Source organism: Archocentrus centrarchus, chromosome 12 (assembly GCF_007364275.1).
Source record: "Archocentrus centrarchus isolate MPI-CPG fArcCen1 chromosome 12, fArcCen1, whole genome shotgun sequence".
Classification (NCBI taxonomy): domain Eukaryota; kingdom Metazoa; phylum Chordata; class Actinopteri; order Cichliformes; family Cichlidae; genus Archocentrus; species Archocentrus centrarchus.
Genome location: NC_044357.1, coordinates 7,503,347 through 7,517,728, shown reverse-complemented (window position 1 = coordinate 7,517,728; position 14,382 = coordinate 7,503,347). Strand labels below are relative to the sequence as shown.

Sequence of the window (14,382 nt, the reverse complement as noted above, 5' to 3'; positions counted from 1 at the left end):
TCAATTTTAAAAGAAGTCCTGCACCAAAAATGTCAGTATAATATTAAAGTATAATTAGGAAAAATTGAGAACAACTAGCTCATTATGGATAAAGCTGTTGTTTTATAGTCTGAAGAAGTAAAAAAAGTTTCATAAAAAATTTTTAGACTCCAGTAAAATGTGAGTTCTGTTTATTTCAGGCTCAGTACTAAATCAGATCCATGTTCCAGTCACAGAAGGACCCCTCACTGTATATGATGAGAAGGACGTCTCCGCCCCGGCACGATCCTATTGGCGGATCCGCGTGTCAAAGCCGGAGGGTCCTGCTCGGAAGGGTCCATTGATTGGTTACTGGGGTGTGTGTGCGTGTGCAGGCAGCGCAGTCTGCTGGTGACTGAAGAGGATCATTTCCATGGACCATCTGTCTTACTGGCTGCGCACAAAACAAAGAAGGACCCAGGATGGTTTTAGTGCATGTCGGATATCTGGTTCTCCCCGTCTTCGGCTCAGTTAGAAACAGAGGTATGACGAGCTTTATGTCCTTTTTTTTATGCTAACCCTAAATAATACCTCGTCGTCTCTTGTTTTAAATATCCACAGATGATGTAAACAGACCTGACACCTGCTAGCTAAAAAGCGTTAATAGCGAGCGATGCCGAAATTATAGTAGCCGTCTTGCTAGCTGTAGCCGAACCGAGCCCGCTAAAGCACACTGCGTGCGGCTGAAGACCCAAAGCTCAAATACCGATGAAGATGTTATGTTTCCGGGCCTTTAAACCGCACCAAATAACCGCAGCTGTCAAACGGAGGCTTTGCTTTTCTTTTCACCCTCAGCGATTAGCGCGGGTCTGTCTGGTTTATCTATCTATCACTGCGCCTTGTTTACGTGCGTTTGCAGCAACTGTGCCATCGCCGCTAGCTGCTACTGCCTGCACAGCAACGGCATATTAATACCAGCCCAGCTTTATTTAGCTTATAACATTCACAGCTTTCATCGGGATTTTTATAATGAATTTATCCAAGTGAGAGTCGATATCTGAATCCAAAGTGACTGTGTGTGTGCGCGTGTGTGTGTGTGTGTGTGTGTGTGTGCGCGTTTTTCTTTCGCTCCTTTGTGCGCATCCCGAGCTCGTTTAAATCTCATTTCTACGAGTTACTTTCATTGGATGTTTTTTCCATTGAAAGGCAGGGATATGAATGGTTTAAATATGGATGAGTTTTTAAATTTTTTATTTATTTTTTTGGGCATGTTCCCGTTAAACCTTAAAAAAAAAATCCCTGCAAATTTCGCTGCAGGTGCTCCAGTAGTGAAACAGCATTAAATGCGTTTAATAGGGCATAACAATAATAACCTCATCCTCCACTGCAGCAGGGCTATCTGTGTTGATTATGTAATAATAATAGTAATTTGTCGTGCATTGTTAAAACTACATGCAGTAGCACCAATGATTTCATTGTGCTTTTATTTGTGTTCTTTTTTCCTGTTCCATAGTATCGAGGCTGGCTCTACATTCCGCATTTCTCAGACCTTTGTCCCCCTCCATTGTGTAGCTAACGATCATCTGCTGCTGTCTGCCGTAGCCTCTGCCTGTTCTCTGCATCTAGCTGTATTGTGAACCCCTTCTTCCTCATTTCCTCTTTCCATCTGAAGACGACATTGGCATTAAAACCGAGTTCCCACTCATACCGTATCCTTCTGTGTAACAGACTAAAGAATAACACTTTCTGTAGAAAACAGTTTGTCTTAATTTAAACTGTCATGTTGCTCTTTAGTGAATAACCCATTGTAGCATTAGATTTTACTACAGACTGTCATTGTGATTCTCCCATTCAGTGTGGATAGACTACATTCTGCTGTAAATTTCTGTAAAGTGGATACATTTTGATCCTCCCCGATTCGATTACAGCCAGGCTTGATCGAACCCTTTGATTACGGTCCTTACAAAGGTGCATTGTACCATCTTTTGTTGTCAACAAAGCACTTTAAGATTGCCATTATTGATAATCTTGTTATCCTAATATTCACCAATTGGCATGCAGTGCTTAAGTCATTGTTTGTGATGTTATTTTCACATTTGAAGGTCCACTGCACCTGTTATGGTGGCTGGTCATGATCCTATCCATGTGTCAAAGCATTTGTCCCTGCTAGCTGAACGGATTTCACAATAAATTGGAGAGACATGAGTCTAACTCATTTTGCCATTTTGCAGCCCCCCCTTCCTCCCCCTCTCAAATCTTTCCTCCAGCACCTCCAGAATGCTATCCATTTTACAGGGATGTGTATATCCTGCACTGCTGTAGATCTCCTTTTTTAGAATCAAAATGTCTTATTCTTTGGTTGTGGTTTTCTGCCTTATGTTCTTGTATTAGATCCTAATGCATGGTCATTTTATACTTTTGTTTTTCCACATTGAACAGCAGATTCCAATGTAATCTTTGTGTAGAGATGTCCCTGCTGTACTGAAATGTGCTGTAAGCATACACATCTACTCATTGGATGCTGCTTCTGTTCTGTTAACCCTACAGAGAGCATGGTCAGGCCTTGCCTTTGGTCTTTATTTGCATGGGATTATTATTATTATTATTATTATGGTTATGTAGGTTCTATTACTCTTATTATTACTATTATCACACAGTGCCTCACATACTAATATTTTTCCAATAAAGACTGTAGTTTTCTTCCTAACCTTCAGTGTGCTTTTTGCTGATTTCCATGTGTCCCTCCCCCTCCTCCCTTCACACTGTGCTGTCACTGAGACGGTCTCCTCACTCTATATGTGCCTCATTTCTCAGCTGTCTTTGACAGAGTTTCTTCCAAGTTGACACACTGCTTACTTTGGAATAGGGGCACGTACATTATCTACCAATTAAAAAAAAAGGGGGGGGGGGGGGGGGTATGTTTGATATTGGTGCACCGACACTGATATTTCCTGTCATTCCTGTCTAATCCATACACTATCTATAGACCAAAACACAGCTTCCCTCACATCCAATCACTGGTGTTCATTGGCATTAACATTATGAGCAGTATGGGTAAAATCTCGGTATGTATAATGTTTTTTTTTGTTGTTAATAACAGAAGTTTATTGATTAAAAACAACCAGAAAGGAGCGAGAAATTGCCATGTTTCAAAAACTTGGAATGCTGTATAAAATGTAATTTAAAAAAATACAGTGATTTGTAAATTAAAGCTAAACCCTATATTAAATATAGAGAATAAAGGACAACATAGATGTTAAGGTTTATAAAGGTTCCTTTTTTTTTTCTGGGAAAAATAAAAAATCTTGATTTGAATTTGATGCCAGCAAAACCTTTTCAAATAAGTTGCAACAGGGGCATGTTTACCACTGTGTTGCATCACTTCTTCTAACAGCTCTCTTCAAGGGCTTGGACCCTGAGGAGACCAGTTGCTGTAGTTTTGAAAGCAAAGTGTTTTTCATACAAGATTTCTGCAGCTCAACACTTCAGAGCCTCCTTTGTCTTTTTTTTTTTTTTTTTTTTTTTGGTTACATGATGAATGTGGTCTTGCTGAAATAAGCAAGATCTTTCCTAAAAAGAAGTCATCTTTTCCAACACCTGTGCATATTGTTCAGCATTAATAGAGCTGTGAACATACCCATACCATCAAGAAAGCTGACATTTGAACTGTGTGCTGCTAACAATCTGGATGGCCCTCCTTCTCTTCCTCCTTCTCATATGTAGCAGTACAATTTCAGGCCCAGAAAAGCTGGCAATATTTCTGAATCATATTTCTATCTTGTTTTGTTTGTTTGTTTTGGCAGCGGTTTTCAGAAATGTCCTTGAGGCCTGTGCAATGATTTCCACCACAGAATGGATATGGCCCCGAAGATCACAGCTGTTCAGTGTTGGTTTTCAGCGTTTGCTCCTTGCATACAGAGATTTCTTAGAATTCACTCAATCTTTAAACAACACTATGAACTGTAGATGATATAATCCCCATATTGTGGATGTTTTACCTTGGACAACCATTGGTAAAACCCTGAACAACTTTGCATCTGAGAGGCTCGCTTCTCTTTGTATACCCAATTATGATCTGCTGTCAGTTAATCTAATTGGAAGTTAGACTGTTTTTAAAAGAGGTTTGAGGCATTATACAACCTAACTTTAACCATCTTTTGTTGCCCCTGTCCTAAAAAAGAGTGTTGCTGGATTCAAATTCAAAATGAGCATATTTAAAAAAAAAAAAAAAAACAGGATAATGAATAGGAAATCCACTTGTTCTCTTCATGATGACAAAATCAATACCACTATGTCTGTATGAAAGATATGAAGGTTAAACCAACAGACAGTTAACATACCTTAGCAAGATGACTTGAACCAACATAACCAATTGACTTTGTCAGTCCACCTTCCAGCACTTCTATCATTCATTAATGGACATGTTTTTAAATTAAAAGTGTAAAAATATTAGCACTTTTTATAGAGGGATATCCACTAGACTATTTCTAAATTGTCATCATGCTGTTGCCAGGCTTAAATTTTGAAACAAGCCGATAATGACGATGCATTAATTAGTGAGTTTCAGAGGGGCTGGTAGGTGGACTTCTGTTGAGCTGGCTGCCTCCTGGCTCTAGCTTTTAACTTCAGTACTCAGACATAAGAGTGATGTAAACTTTATCTCCAGGCTCTCCTAAATGTCTAGCTATTCCTTTTTTACAGTCTCCACATGGGTAGCACAATGACAATGCAGAGGTTCAAAAATGAAATAGTGGCTTTTCAGTCTGCATTTTCACTTGTGTCTGTATGTTATCCTGTGAGGTCCTCAGCTGTTTTTTCTTTGTTAGCACCGCAGACCTTCTCTGGATTTGTGTTGCCTTTCCAGGTTGTAACAACAGCATATTTAAACTCATTTAGGCTCACATTACTTTTGTAACAAATTGAAATGAAATAAAAGAGCTTAGAGGTCACATTTTTGTTAGTAATAACTAATATTTCCCTATGTGTTGACTAAACACTGCTTTATTTGCAACTTCGGTTATATACATCATGTTCTCATTATTACTAAATGCCCAGTTTTTTAGCTGCCTGCTGTGTTGTTCTTTAAACACAGCATTAATTGCTTTGAAAAGTTTGAAAGTGGGACGCATTTCTCACATTTTTAAAAACTCGACTCAGCTACATGAGCCTTACATCTGCTTACAGTGTCCGAAATAGCCATTTATGTGCAGGCTGAAGGTGTGTCTGAGACACAGCCATGTGTGCTCTGCAGCTGACTTTTAAATAACCCAGCAGCTGCACTGCATATGTTACCCAACGGTGGCTGCGCTGGTGCAAACCACAGTAACGCCAAAAATGTGTCCTATCTTTATTTGACAAATTGCAAAAGCAAGGTCAGCAAAATCGTTTGCAAGCATGTGCGTGTAGGGGTTTTTTCCAAGTCCAGCTGTACAGCACAGTCTCTGATTTACCTCATTAATCCTCACCCTCTAATGGTGAGTGTTAATCAGTGAGATCAGCAGGTGTGGGGACGGTTTTCCATCTGATGGAAGACCACTGAACAGGCAGAGGACAGGAGTGTGTTAGAGAGGTATGATGTAAAGCTGCAGTGACTTGGGGGGGGGGGGGGGGGGGGGTTGTCCATGTCAGACTGCTGCAGTTGTAGGTGGGTGGGGCTTACTGTATGTCACTCACTGAGGGACACCATGCTGTGGGAGGGGCCGCCTGTGCAGCAGCTGAGGAGTGTGTGTGTGTGTGTGTGTGTGTGTGTGTGTGTGTGTGTGTGTGTGTGTGTGTGTGGGTGGGTGGGTGGGGTATGTCTTTCAGCTAAAGTCAAAGGCACAGATGTAACAATAGCATCAGGGCTGCTGCTATTGGCAGCTCTGCAGTATGTCAAATATTAATGTCAGCAGTTCATGCTGTGAAAGCTCCCAGAGACAAATAATTTGATATTCACCCTGAACTTCATGCAGAGACCAGCTTTACCGCATCACAGGCTTCATGTGAAACTGATGCATAGCCTTTAACCAATCCAAGCCACCAGTCTGCCATTTCTGCTCTACTTCCTCAGCCAAATGTTGTTTTCCACTTTGCCCACGGCTTTCTGGGTTCACTGGCTTCCCGTATCCCGAGGCTATATCCAACAAAGCAAAGCCACACAAATATGTCATTTGAGCAACAAAGAAAGGAACCGTTTGGGAAATGTGCTTATTTAATTTGCAAAGACTCTATTCAATCATAACCACCTCCCTGCACTTCTAACTCTCCAAACTGATATGCTGTGCCTTAGAAACAGAAAACTAAAAGTGTTACTTCATTGTTTCACTTTGTGCTACTTGTTTTGTTTTCTCAGATTTTCTGCTTTGGGGAAATGTAACACACTTGATAAATTGTAAATTAGATCACAACTCAGTGAACCATCTACTGTTAATTTAATTTGTCAGCAAATGTTAAATATATTACAAACCATCAACAAAGAGCCAAATCCTCCCACTTGCTCCTATTAAACATAGTGTCGCTCCATATTACCGTTTAACAGATTTACTCTGGCAGATTAAGCTCAAAACAGTGTAAATTACTTAAATGGACTGTTCTTAATCACGAGACATGCAAAGACACAATAATGAGGTATTTCGGCAGACGCTGTGCACGATCCATCCTCCAGATCCTGCTGTCTGCTTTCCAGATTTCTAGAGAAGCTGTAACTGGAAGTTAAAGAAGTAATAGTCTGTCTCCACTTCAGGCTGCATCCAGCCTTCATTTCTTTGAGCTCAGAGTAATTTGTATTGATTGTTTTGTACAAGTGAACACCAAGGTGATTCAGTGAGACTAGTACACAAGCTCCCATCTCCTCTGCTCTAATAGGAAGGGTGGAAGGGTGAAATGGAAGCCCACAATCTTTTCAGACTTTCTTGTTGGTTGTGGTGCTTTATTAATATCTGACTCTTTCAATGAGAAATTCACAGTTCTATATGTTCCTTCAAAAATCAGGTATTATAATAATAATAATACAGCTTAAATCTGTCGGTGGTTCAGGAATTCTTCTCGGAAATACCCTAGACCCCAGTTAGCGAGGATGCGTCTTTCCTGCTGGCTGCACATGGCGAGTGGAGATGCAGACCATTGAGTGAAATCCATCTGTGGGTTTAGATGGTGCTCCACAGGGTTCTCCACGTCTGTGTCGTCCATCTGCTGTTTTGTCTGTCTTGTCTCTTCCTGTGTCACATTCCCTCTGTGTGATTGGTTGTTAAATGTGTTTGCATCTTTTTATGTATGTGTGTGAAAGTGTGTTCCTGCGTGATGCCTGGTTCGTCTCTCTGTTGTGTGTGTTTTAATGAAAGCAATCGCAGGTTTAGCTCCATTTTGATCCCTTACATTTATTTCCAATAGGAGCACACTTCACCAGGCATCAACATAGCCATGCTACCTCCTGCCGACACTTTCACCTGGGCACTCCCCAGGCGCCCATCTCAGCTGAGTTTCCTCTAGGACATGCCAGCCAGCCCCCGCAGACAGGCCTGGCCACCCACCTGCCCCCAACGCACCATCCACCTCTCACTGCCCTGCCTGGACCCCCTCAGTTTCAGGACGTGCCGGGGCCTTCATTCCTACCTCAGGCCTTACACCAGCAATACCTCATCCAGCAGCAGCTCCTTGAAGCGCAGCATCGCAGGATCCTTCCACACTCCAGGTAACAACACGACTCCATGCAAACACAGATGTAAGTGCACCAAAGAGAAAAGCAGATATTTTTAATCTCATCTTTATCTAATTACAGAAGAGCCCAGGAGCGTATTCCCCTGAACCCTCACAGACTGCGTTCAGGCTATGAGTACTCTGCGCCCCTCCATGTTCCTCAGCCAATGACACAGCAGCCGCGGTACCTGGCCGAAGGCACTGACTGGTGAGTCACTGTTGGAGCTTAACGAGAATCCGGCAGAGTTGAGAAATGATCCCGTCTTTTTATCTACCCACCCATCTGTCTGTCTGCCACATTGCCTGGCACGGATGATGTTAATTTAGCCACTTGCCTCTCTTTCTGCAGGGATCTCAGTGTAGATGCTGGCCTCTCTCACCATCAGTACCAGCTCCAGCAGCTTCCACAGCACTATCAGCATTACCTGGCCTCCCCTCGAATGCACCACTTCCCCAGGAACACATCCTCTGCACAAGTGGTATGTTTGTTTACCGGGTGTGCCATTTTTATCCTCAGTTTTTTTTTAAATACAATTTCTTACATCAGGTTTCCTTACACATCTTGATACTCAAGTCTAAGGAGAAGAACATTGCTGCATTATAATGAAGGACTTTGTTTAATTAGGTTGTGCATGAAATCAGAAACTACCCATACCCCCAGCTTCACCTGTTGGCACTACAAAGTTTGAATCCTTCGAGGCACGCCACTGCTGTGCGAGAAAGCTACGAGGTAAATCTGTCTGCCCAAAGAAAAAAATCTCTTTCAGTTATTTAGTAGCTGTTCTGTGGTGTTAATCAGTATCATACCATGAAAACAGCAGTGACCCAAACCAGTTGTTGTCCATGTTGTAGCTTTTTTATCTTTAGTATTCTGCTTCATTCTATTCAAACTCAGCTGTTCCTGCAGGAGCTGTTGCAGCTGGAGGATCGACTGGGGAGCGTTAGCAGAGGAGCTGTTCAGACAACCATAGAGAGATTCACTTTTCCACACAAATACAAGAAGGTATGGCAGATAATGCAAATAATACACATAGAAAAAAAAAATCTGTTGAACACTTTTCTTTTTGTTCTGACTCTACCTGTTTGCCTCTCTCTAATCTGACCTGCTAACAGAGAAAGCCCCTGCAGTTGAAGATCGGGGAGGAGGAGGAGGAAACAGATGTGGATGAAAAATGTACCATATGTTTGTCCATGCTGGAAGACGGAGAAGATGTCAGGTAATTAATACTTTGCAGACCCAGAAAAATCGTAAACATATTATTGGGAAGTACACTTATTCTGAGTGAGATACATGAGAAAATCAATACCATAATGTTTGCATGGGAAATGTGATACTACAGGCTGCAGATGATGAGCTTAGCTTAGAGATGCATTGCAGGATTGGTCTAGACAGCAGAGACTGATGGGGAAGACGAGATGGAAGCCGGATTTCCTTTTCTATTATCATAGACATATGAGATCATTGGACGGTAGACAAGCTAATGGAGTGAGTGAGACATCAAGCGATGGCAAGAGATGAAAGCAACTACAGGAATTGCTCCAGATCCTATTAACAAAGTTGCTTTCTTGCATTTTTCTCTGATTCTTGTGTGACTGATGGTTTACAGTTTTACCACTCGAAGCATTTTTTTCCAGGTTATAATAAATATAGCTTTACCTGACTTATTGTCGGGTTTACTGATAGTCTTATTATCCCTGTGCTTGTCCGTGAACTCCTCCTGTATGGTCAGGAGCTCAGCAGCCCAACTTTGCACACAGGCACATCTTATGTCCCTTTTTTAGCATTTATGCAGCTAGAACACCTTATAAAGACATAATATTTTAATTTAACAACACTAACATCTAATTTATGCCTAGAAAAGTTAAATATTATGATATGTATGATATAGTGCCATCTCTTTGCCTGGCAGCCACCTAATAAAGGACTAAAATTACATTTATATAGTCGATCAGGACATGCACATGGGCCTGTACTAGGAAATATAATACCATATTATAAATGCTGAAAATTGTATATGTAATACATGCAACAAAAGTTTTTTACAGTCGACAAAACATTTACTTTTCCCCACCATGTTTCTGCTGACTTTCCGAGCCAAGCATTCATGAGAATTCTCCCAGTCCAGTACGACATGTGTGCATAAATGTGCCTTTGCTCTGAGCTGCCGCCAGACAAATAGCAGAGATTCTAGGAAGGAATGGTCCAATACTAAGCCACCCATATGCCAAAACTTTGGTTACTTGTTTTTGTGTGTGTGTGTGTGTGTGTGTGTGTGTGTGTGTGTGTGTGTGTGTGTGTGTGTGTGTGTGTGTGTGTGTGTCTTATTTATATGGATTAAACCGGCATGTTGATAGTTGTATTTTCGTGTAGAGACACAAATCCCCTTTGGGGTTGCATCAGGGAAGGCACCTGGTGTAAAAGTCTGCCAAATCTACCCGCTACCCACTGTGGTGACCCCTTGTGGCAAGGGAGCAGCTGAAAGTAGCTTCTATGCAGAGGCATGAGAGTGGCAACAATCTCTTCTTCTAACGCTGGAATTCTAATCCCCGAAGTGTTGATCTGTTCCATTACGCACATGCATTTCAAACAGTGTTTGGGAGTGAATTTTTATGTAAAAAGAACCATCCCCCAGGGTGATGAGAGAGGATCGGTTTACAGCATAGGAGTCTCAGCTGTCTGATAGGCATGTGGGACTGACTACTCAACAAAAGTTGTCGCTACATGCCTGAATGAACAGAGTTAACTCCCTGAAGGTCTTTATAAGCTTATAACCGTATGCGCTGGGAAAGTAACGCTTAACCATGTGAATCAACATTGACCCTAAAGTTTGTCTGTCTTCCTATCCTGCAGGAGGCTGCCCTGTATGCACCTCTTCCACCAGGGCTGCGTGGACCAATGGCTGGCCACCAGCAGAAAGTGTCCAATCTGTCGAGTTGACATCGAAACACAGCTGAACCCTGACAGCTGATGAGATGCGACATTCTCGTGATTCAGTCGCCCTAGCGGTGCAATTCCTGCTTTCTTCCACCCACCCCCCACCCCCCACCCCCCCACGTTGGGTGCTTTGCCAAATGTCTCCAGACTTCATGTGACATCACCACCCTTCTGAGTCACGCTTTACTGAGCCAAGCCAGGAAAACTAACTGCACGAGAGGCCGCAAAGGACTCTCTTTATATAGAAGCACATCCTTCTGGAAGCAAAAGACACACTAATAAACACATACTCATGTACACAGGGTTTACTTGTAGCTTGCTGGTCTTACGTGGGGTTGTTGTTGCTGTTGTGGTGTTGTACTGTAGGTAGCCTGGGGCTGTGTAGCATGTCCTCAAAGCCATGACTTAATGTCCTGAGACTAGAAAACACATAACCCCACACTTAGCTGGCTACTTTTCTCTCTTCTCTTCAATCTCTCACTCTCTTTATATACACACACACACACACACACACACACACACACACACACACACATATATATATAAATATATATATGAATATATATATTTCTCTCTTTTTGAACACAATCAAAATGAATATTCTGCCACGCAAGACAGCTTAACAGAACCTAAATGCTCTGATGCCATGTTTACCTAAAGATCATTTGTGGTCGTAGTAGAGTAGCAGTAACCAATAAGTGATATCTGGTGTGGCCTTCGCGAGGCCAAGCACCAGCTAGCTGAGTGTTTAAAATTCTCATGCAGCTTTGACATTTTGCAGTACAGTTGTGCATTTACCTTGGGTTGATGTCATGTGCGATGGTGTCATGTGATTAGGTCTCATTCACTGTCAGGGAAAACCCAGTGACCGAGATGTTTTTGTGTTTGAAATTGAAAAAAAAGAAAAAAAAAGATAGTGTTTTACCAAAATGCATTTTGTCACAGTGTAGCTTGACTCTCCGCACAGGTTTCGTGTGCTCTGCCCAGCTGTGTGTCACTCACAGAGACTGCGTCTCACAAACGTGTGGAACACGACTTTAACTCGCTGTAGGTTAATAGCATGGCCACTGGAGTGCTTATACAACACAAAGCCAAAAAAAAGAAAAACAAAAAGGGATGAACAACAGAAGCTATCATGCACTGCAGAGCGAGGTGGGAGGATTTAGCTGCCCTTGTACCTGCATCTCCATCTGGCACAGGGCCAGTGGCAGAACAGTGTGCACAAAAAAAAAAAAAAAAAAAAAATTTAAAATGCATGTTTCATTTTTGGGCTGTTGGCTGTGGTAGCGTTTCTTCAGTTTCAAAAGGTACAGAGACGCCTGTGCATGACTTAGTTAATCTGAGCTGTGACTATCTTCTTAACACTAACAAATAATAATTAAAAAAAGTCAGTGGTTTGCTCCCCTGACTCGTAGCGCGCGTCATCCCGTCCCCTTTGGTGGCGACCGTGGGATCCTGTTTTTGATGTTTACCTTATTGCCTAAAGAACAAGCACATGTGACAATAGTTATAGCAACAAAAGTTTCTCCTTGGTATCGCATCTGGTTTATATATAGGTATAGATTCATGCAGTGTTTGAGCTGGGAGAGGAGCTTGTGTATTGATCTTGTGTATTTGTGTGACAGACCTCCCCTCGTGGTTGCTATGCTGGTTGCTATGCTGTATTTGCTAGAACATGTAGAACGTGGTGCGACGGAGGCAGCCTCCCTCTCACAGTGCACACAGACACGAGACGACAGGACAGCAGGAAAACGTTGAGGCTGTTAAAAACACTCTCACTCTCTCTCTATCACCACTTCTTCCCTCCCTCCTTTTCTTTTCTTTTCTTTTCTTTTTTTACCCTTTTGTGTCAGCTTGTCACTTCAGTTCCACAGAGCTGTGCGCGTTACAGGACGCCTTTAGGACCCTCACTGTCCTCTCCACTGTGATAGTAAAGGATAACACTTGGCCCAGAGACTCAATTAACAAGGCTCACTTCTTCCTGTCTTGTGCACTGCCAGTGTTGACACTGCCTCCTCCTGTAGTGGAGTCATCTGTGATGAAGTTGTCATAGTTTACACAGGGTGTTGTCAGTTGAGATGCCTTAAGTATTTAACAATCATAATTTATTACTAACTGTAGATATTGTGGGTATGTATTTAATTTTATATAGTTTTTTGGTTTGTTTGGTTTTTTTGGAGTTGGGGGTGACTGAATCATAATTTATTTATTTACAAATAACACAAAAAGGCTATTAAAAAATGGATACCTCATTTTTGCATTGTTTTAAATGGGAATGCTTTGCATGCGGTTGTACTTTTTGGAACACTAAAAGTAAAAAAAAAAAAAAATAGTTCTGCTGTTTGATTTCCACAAGCTGGCTGTGCGATGTTTACTGACCAAGGCTGAGCTACTGAGCCCGCTCTCTCTCTCTCTCTATGTCTCTCTATGTCTGTCTCTCTCTCTATGTCTCTCTATGTCTCTTTCTCTCTTTCATGTGGTGCTGTGGATCTTGGTTACATTCCATTCAATGCAATCTCTCCAATCCCCCATGCTGTGATGTAGTGGACAAACTGCAAGTGAATTGGTTTTAGTTTGTGATGTTTTTTTTTTTCTTTTGCACTAACTTGTTTAAAAATGGGAACCCTCTCACTGGCAAAAAAAAAAAAAAAAGGTATTTTAGATTATTTAAATGAACTGGCTTTTATTTTTTTATGCTCTGCTACTCACAATGCACTATGGGTCTTAATGAAGCGCTTTCCTTTCTTTAACTCTTTGTATTTTCTCTTTAGTTTTCATCTCTCTGGTGTTTCTCTGTTTGGTTGTTTTTCCAAAATACTTTGTAGACTTAAGCATAACAAGTGCCTCGCTTTAAGTGTTAGGGGATATTTCCATATAACTGAAACCATTAACAACAATCAGTCCATCCGCCATGCCTTATTGGTTGCATAGTTAATTAAATGAATGGGAAAACGAAGGAGCTGAGACAACATTTGACTAAAGCCATTATAATCAATCAATTCAAGTCAAACTGTCCAAAATAGCTGCCGGTTTGTAGTACTGAAGCATTACATGCTGCAGAAATAGCTCTGACTATAAAGAGGCATGTCTCACTGTGGGCTTTACAGCAGTCCTTTCGATGATTTCTCCGTTCTGTTTTCTCCTCTTCTTTCCATTTCTGTTTGATTTTACCGTCCGTCCCTCCTCTGCGAATCTCTCCTCTGTTTGCTTTCACAGTCTAAAAAGGAAGGCAAGGATTTAAAGCACAACCTTTTCTAAAAATGCATGTTTTCTCAGGTTTCAGTATAGTTGCAATGGTTTCATAGTATATGGTGAAAATATATACAAAGAATATAACAGAGAAAAAAAAAACAAACTACATTTTGTTGCTGCTTGAATCTGAAAAACAACAAGTGAAGAGAAACTATCCCAAAAAGTGCCAGTGAAAGGGCTGCCGCCATCCTTGTATGAAAACCTGCTGTTTAGCTGTGACTGCGCAATGTTTTTCAATATAGGATATTTTATCTGAAAATAGAACTATTTATCATTAATATTAAAGCAATAGCGCATTAATGGTGATGAGCGTGTTGATGAAGAAGTGGATGAGCCTATTATGGGTAAATGTTAGATTTACATTTGGTGGAATTTTGTACTTTATTTATTATTACTACTACTAATAATAATGATAATGAGCTCAAAAGTTGCATTGCTAAACCCAAACTGTTCTGTTTTTAATTTTTATTTGATTTCATGGCTTGTATATTATCCTTTTATATGTGCTCTTTTTTGTAATAAACTTGATAAAATGGAAGTGAATTTATTTTTGTGTGCCTTTT

General features: G+C 41.2%; 1 protein-coding gene across 2 annotated transcripts; it reads left to right on the top strand.

Moving 5' to 3' along the window:
- Positions 1-259: 259 nt before the first annotated feature.
- On the top strand, positions 260-14,362 carry ark2ca (arkadia (RNF111) C-terminal like ring finger ubiquitin ligase 2Ca). Of its 2 annotated transcripts, none has more exons than XM_030742358.1 (8): positions 260-501; positions 7,327-7,627; positions 7,715-7,840; positions 7,982-8,111; positions 8,258-8,362; positions 8,528-8,635; positions 8,746-8,849; positions 10,484-14,362. In XM_030742358.1, the coding sequence occupies exons 1-8, from the start codon at positions 441-443 to the stop codon at positions 10,599-10,601; spliced, it is 1,053 nt and encodes a 350-aa protein (XP_030598218.1). In that variant the 5' UTR covers positions 260-440; the 3' UTR covers positions 10,602-14,362. The 2 variants fall into 2 exon arrangements, with proteins under 2 accessions (XP_030598218.1, XP_030598219.1); XM_030742359.1 differs by having other exon boundaries at positions 262-501; positions 8,540-8,635.
- The last annotated feature ends 20 nt before the right edge of the window (positions 14,363-14,382 follow it).

What these genes read in the sequence shown, in the direction of transcription:
- ark2ca (XM_030742358.1), top strand. Translation starts at nt 441, where the DNA reads ATGGTTTTAGTGCATGTCGGATATCTGGTTCTCCCCGTCTTCGGCTCA. An exon ending in CGGCTCAGTTAGAAACAGAG is followed by an intron (nt 502 to 7,326) that starts GTATGACGAGCT and finishes TATTTCCAATAG; the next exon opens with GAGCACACTTCACCAGGCAT. An exon ending in AGGATCCTTCCACACTCCAG is followed by an intron (nt 7,628 to 7,714) that starts GTAACAACACGA and finishes ATCTAATTACAG; the next exon opens with AAGAGCCCAGGAGCGTATTC.